Source organism: Staurois parvus, unplaced genomic scaffold, assembly GCF_062004578.1.
Source record: "Staurois parvus isolate SC_StPar_1 unplaced genomic scaffold, SC_StPar_1.0 ptg000131l, whole genome shotgun sequence".
NCBI classification, from domain to species: domain Eukaryota; kingdom Metazoa; phylum Chordata; class Amphibia; order Anura; family Ranidae; genus Staurois; species Staurois parvus.
The window spans coordinates 4,794,300-4,800,299 of NW_028317927.1; the positions used below are offsets into that span (position 1 = coordinate 4,794,300).

Below are 6,000 nucleotides of genomic sequence, written 5' to 3' on the forward strand. Positions count from 1 at the left end.
TCCTCATTAACAGTGACAAGGTGCTTTGGGGGTGACCCCCCTTGCCCCAAAGCAACCTTGCTTTGGGCGCTTGCTCATCCCCCCTTTCCTGACCATGCTTGGATAAGGGCTTGGTAGGGATTGGGGGGAAGGACCCTCATGCCGCTTTTTTCACATTTTTTTACTGTTGGCAATGTTTTTTTTTTACATTTAGCTATCAACTCCTTAACTCATTTGTTGTTAAGGAGGTGGTGGCCAGCTTCCCGGCCCTCTCTTTTTTTAATGCTGAAACTTCTAAACGTAGCTTACACACTAGGCTAAACATTGCTAAACATTGGCAAAAAAGCGTTTTTTGTTCGGCGTTTCTAAAGCAGTTTTTTAGCTTTTGTAGTTTGCATGAGACCTAAAAGTTGATCAGCCATGTTGAATGTTCAGGTTCATTGTTTACTGATAAATATTATTAAATTGGAAGATATACTAATGGTATTCTGGATATACACTGTGTGATATATATACGTGGAGATATGAGTCTGTATTTCTGTGTGCGTATCTGTCTCATAAAAAGCATGGGTTTATGGCCACCAAGCAGCATCATAAGGATCAAGGAGACACTTGTAACACTAGATCACTGCCATACACTATGAAAATGTATGATGGTAGTTGAGCAATATTCATGCATGACCACATTATGCTTATACTGTGGTATAATATTATGAGCTGTCTTCAGCAGTTTTTGTTATGATGGCTTGTATTACATCAGAGTGACAGAACGACGTGTCTTTGACAGGCAGAGTGTATAATGAAAGAAGTAATGGGAGTCTCTGCAATGTCCACCGAGTAGAAGACAGTCAAGTCAATAAAGTATCAAGAGAAAAGCAGGAATCCCAGAATGATCATATCAGATCCCACTTTTGTGTGATTCTGTAATGTTTTTTCTATGTACCATGTTAACAAACACACAGAATGTATTTTGTATGTTGCATACCTTGTCCACATTCTCATATTCCTGTATTTTGATCAAGGGTATTATTTTAGGTGAACAGAAGTAAACATTTTTAAAGGTGAACTTCAGGAAAACAATTTAAAGTGGAATTAAACCTCTGCAAAAATATTTTAAAAAATTGAACCAACGGGGAGCTTTATGCTGTAATGTACTAGTATGCAAAGCATATTGGCACATTAGGGCTGATTTGCCTGCCAAGCATTCCCCTCCAGCACTGCAGTGTCAGCATTCTCAGGTTTCACAGATGCTTCCATATTCTCCTGGTTTTATTTCCAGGTTTGGATTCTTTGGCCACTTGCTTGGCAGGGCTGCGATCACATCACTTCCAGACATGCGCACAGTTGCAGTCACATCCTCACAGCACAGAGTAGTGCCGTAAATATACAGTGATCTGCACTTGCATGGTTCAGTGTATGTAAATGCTAAAAGGCAGGGAGAAGGGTTCTGTCACAAAAATCAGACATGTCAACATTTTTTAACTTTTTGTAGGTTTAATTCTGCTCAGATCAACAGAAGTACATATATATTGATCTGTTTTACCTGCTAAAGGATTGGTATTTCTGACCATTTAGTCCTGAGATTTATACAACTGTGCCACACTGCATATCCCTGTCTGGCGGGGAGGAGACTTGATTTTTCTGTTCTGCAGTTGAGAAACACTAACGGTTCTGCTCACCATCTGCACCCTGTGACTGAATACTCAAGAAAGAAGCAGCAGACTGATGAGCTCACCCCTCTCACCCTGCTCTCCTCTTCTATCAACATGCTACTTTCAATGCAGCACAAATCTCTTTGTGCTGATTTTTCCTCCTTCAGTCTGGGCATTGCTGTAAAAGATCTACAATATGCTGATACCAGGTCAAATTCAGGTACTCTATTTGCAATTAGAAAAATATATTCATTTTGAATACAGTAAAGTATATGTTTTTTATATCTGAAGTTCAGCTTTAATCAAGGGCCAACAAAGATCGATTGCATGTTGATATTTATAGAATAGGTTTTAAAAACTTTCATGGCTAAAGTGTAAACTTTTTGAGCTATTTTGAGACATTTTACAACAAACGTTCTAGAAATTGAAAAATAACTGTGTTCAATTATAAAGGGGTACTAATCTGGGTAACAGGGAAGACGTGAAGGATTCATCTTATTCTTTATTGGTGTATTCCCACAGAGGATTAGGATACGATTTTGGCGAGTCAGATCAATGTTACGTAATAACTGCATTTAAATTAGTGTATTGTGGATCATTTGACATGATCTTTCTGTGAGTCTTGTCTAAATGTACTTTTTTTACAATCACAGTCCAAATCAGCCAACTCTTAAATGGTACTGTAGGTTCCCTTAATGCTATTTAAAGAACATTGTTTCAGTAGTGAGGGAGAGGGTGCTGCTGTGTACTTGTATCCCATTGCTGCTGTGAGCTGGGCTAACGTGAGATAACAGCTGGTAGAGGAGATTACAAATTACAGGTCTGCTGGGCACTGACAGACTGACAGTACTGAAATGGCTTTTCACTATTCCTATTTAGATTATGTGCAAGCCTAATGAATAATACATGGCAAACTCCAAGATTTAACCTTCAAATATCTGCTCAGCAGGTAGAAGCCGCTGACTGAAATATACTGTATAACAATAAAAGTAATCATGGAAAGACCAGCCAATCTATAGCTACAGGGGCAAGTATTTGTTAAAATTCTAAATAATTCCTACCTCAATAAATACAGTACTGAGTGGGAGAAGATTTGTTATTGTCCGAGGAAGCCACTGCAAGAGATTTAGAAAGACCAGGAGTTCTACTTAACAAAGTATGCCAGATTGTGCAATTCTTTTAAAGAGGATCCGTCTTACAGTAAAATACTTAGAAGCCTGCAATGAAAGCTGCAATTCTCTGACTTTTGGGCTATGTACTGGCTTTGCCCTGGAATTAATATGCACATTTTTATTATTATTAATAATAATAATAATAATAATAATAATAATCAGGACTTATGTAGCTCCAACAGTTTGTGCAGTGCTTTAAAGCATGAAGGCAGACAGTACAGTTATAATATGATTCAGTACAAGTGGAACCAGAGGGCCCTGCTCTATAGAGCTTGCGATCTATATGGGAAAGTCAAGGTAATACCTGTGGTGGAGCTGATGGAGAAAAAAGTTCAGTTGTTAGGTGGAGGTAGAATAGGCTTCTCTAAAGAGATGGGTTTTCAGGGATTGCCTAAAGGTGGATAGAGCAGGAGACAGTTGGACAGATTGGGTCAAGGGGTTAGAAGCTCCTATCTAAGGCATCTCACACTGGTGTTTTGCTTTTTGACTGGATCCATTTAAGTGGCTAAATATTTATTTTTATTTCTCTGGAATCTTCTAGTATTTTAGTTTTCAGATTTAAAAAGAGACATACAGTAGTCAGGTTCCTGAATTAAAGTATATTTAAAGGCAAAACCCTTTTGCTTTGGATTCAGACTGGTGAGGGGTTAGATCTCTGTCCGGATTTTTTTCCCCACCAGAGAGATTCACTCTCTCTACTTCTGATCCACCAGTGTCACCAGGAATGAGTTGCCATCAGAACAGGAACAGAGAAGAAATCTTCTAATGAGGACACTTGTTCCTATAACAGCTGTCTACAGGATGACAATCGAAAGGAAATCGTCCAAATGGGAAACAGAAAAAAAACTTACCCTCCCCTACTCTATTCAAAATGGTAAAGGATGTATACATTAAAGTATAAAAATAATGTAAGCTTGATGAAAATAGAGGGGTGCTCATATCAACCAATCAGATTCTAATTTGCTAGCCTGAAAAACTGTCTGGTTACCAAAGGAAGCAGGCCCACTTGTTCATATGAAGACATACAGCATGTAGCGCTACCCCTGAAGGAACCGCTGTAAATAACTGGTTCTTTCCCAAAACTAGTGCGGAGGAAGCCAGGAACACAGCAACAGTTCATTCACTCTGGTTAAGAAATCAGTCTAGGGATGTCTTTTTAGTATTTATTGCTGAATAAACATAGATAGGGTGCAGGGTGATATGGGATGCTCCAGAATTGCTAAACAGACACACTTCACTGTCCTACATTTTTCTCTACAGTCTATTTGCCAAGAGCAAAGGGAGACATAGACAGTAGACCTTGAAAGAACTGCTCAATTAGAGCTACCATTGACACTTTTGTCTACAGGAAAATTGCACACAGTCACTAGGAGCTTGAGCTCAAGTCAGTACTCACAATATCACAGGATCACTGGATGGCTCCTCCCTGTATCCACCAGACACGTTCAGGTGGGGAGAGGTTAAAGCTCACAATGCATCAGAACAGCTGAACTCATTTCAACTTCCACCAGGCACTCTTCCATGAGGTCTCCAGACCAGATCCTACCTCAGCAAGAATTATAGAATTAGGCCCCTCAGCTATGCCATAGCTGGGGCCTCAGTGATCAGGCAGCAAACACCAGCAATCTTCCCAGAGGGGCAGATCCCCTTCAGGCTCGGAACTTCTCCTCCAGGACAAGACAAGACTGCTCTCAGCCTGAAACTACTGGACACACCTCCCCAAGGATTGGCTGAGGCTCCATAAATATCTAGACTGCTCATCTGATTTGCTCCACTCCTATATTCTAGAACTTTCCAGAGGGCAGGGAAGAGAAATCAACCCTGCAGTCTGTAAAACACAGAACAGTCCAAAACAATCAACAACTGCTCCACTGATTAAAAAGGAGCCAAAAAAGAAACAAAGTTTACCTAACACCCTAACTAGAAGAGTGCTACAAGTATGTGCTTATATGGTTTAAAGTGTTACTAAACCCAGGACCTTGCATTCACTATAGCTCGTCTCCCACAGTACACGGAACATGGAAATGCAATTATTTTAGTAAATATAAACTGCTAAATACCTTTTCTCATCAGCAGTTAGAGAAGTCTTGTGACTTCTATCGGTGTTTAGCAGGGTACTGGTTAAAGCTTGTAGGAGGAGTTTTCATTCCCCCTGATTGTCCTATGAGCCTGCATAACTCCTGACCCTCTGTCTGGGCAGTGCTGATTGGCCCAGTGCTGATCACATGCACTCCCAAGAAAAAAAATATCCCTCTAGCAATACACACCAAACTGAGCATGTGCAGCTTGCCTGAAGGCTCTGTTCTATCAGCAGATGGATTGGGGACAGTAGAAGAAGAGGAGAATCGGATAAGACAGAATCAAACATCCTTTTTACACAATGCAGATGAATAACCCCTTAGGTTCCACAGTGAGTATTACAAGCATTCTTTATTGCATATACAGACTGATTTTACTGTTGTGGGTTTAGTAACACTTTATGCTACCATTTTTGCACAACTGTGTGGTTTCTGGATTTAATTACTGTTGGGCAGACTTGCTCAAAATGTTCATCATAAAATAGTCAAATGATGGAATATACTTAGAAACGCCAAATAAAATCAGACATTCATTTATTTAATTTCAAGAGGTACAGACTTGGATAGGTGATTGGAGGGGTCTATGTTTGCGCATAGTGCCAAAGTAGTACCCATAATCTCATCTCATTGACAGAAGAAAATGAGCTCCCAAGATGCATTTTACACCATTTTGGAGAGGATTAACATGTTTAATTTCAAACTAATTAAACCTATAAAACATTCTGCTCGAATTTGGTCTTGTTTATTGTGAGATGTTGCAGACTAGTCCTCCATGCTGTGTGATAAAGTAATATGCTTTATTTGATTGTCTATTGTGTCATTCCTAAGCTCTGTGCAGCATTTCAAAGTGTAAATATATTTTCTTATGGAACATTTTTAGCTAATGCTATGTGTGTATTATGTATACAGTATGTGGATAATATATGTATATGTCATTCTTTTATTAAAGGCAGTTTTTTTCATAAAGATTATTATCCATTGTGTTTAAACCAAGCTATGCATTGAAATGAAAGATTTTTTATAAATATATGTGTTTGGATGAAAGCAGGAAAAGTCACAGACCTTTATTTCGAAAAATGAAGGATATTTTGTATTGTACCATCTAATGGTCTGACAAGA

At 39.1% G+C, this 6,000-nt stretch overlaps 1 protein-coding gene across 2 annotated transcripts in view; it reads left to right on the forward strand.

Moving 5' to 3' along the window:
- The window catches only part of LOC149466344 (putative guanylate cyclase soluble subunit beta-2), an 82,761-nt gene extending 76,914 nt beyond the window's left edge, over positions 1-5,847 (forward strand). Inside the window, exon 16 of one of the 2 annotated variants that reach the window (XM_089672574.1) lies at positions 771-5,847. In XM_089672574.1, coding sequence (XP_089528700.1) covers positions 771-820 — 50 coding nt within the window. In that variant the 3' untranslated portion in view covers positions 821-5,847. Of the gene's footprint in view, positions 1-766 lie in introns of both variants that reach the window. The other variant, XM_089672573.1, reaches the window with a different exon arrangement.
- The last annotated feature ends 153 nt before the right edge of the window (positions 5,848-6,000 follow it).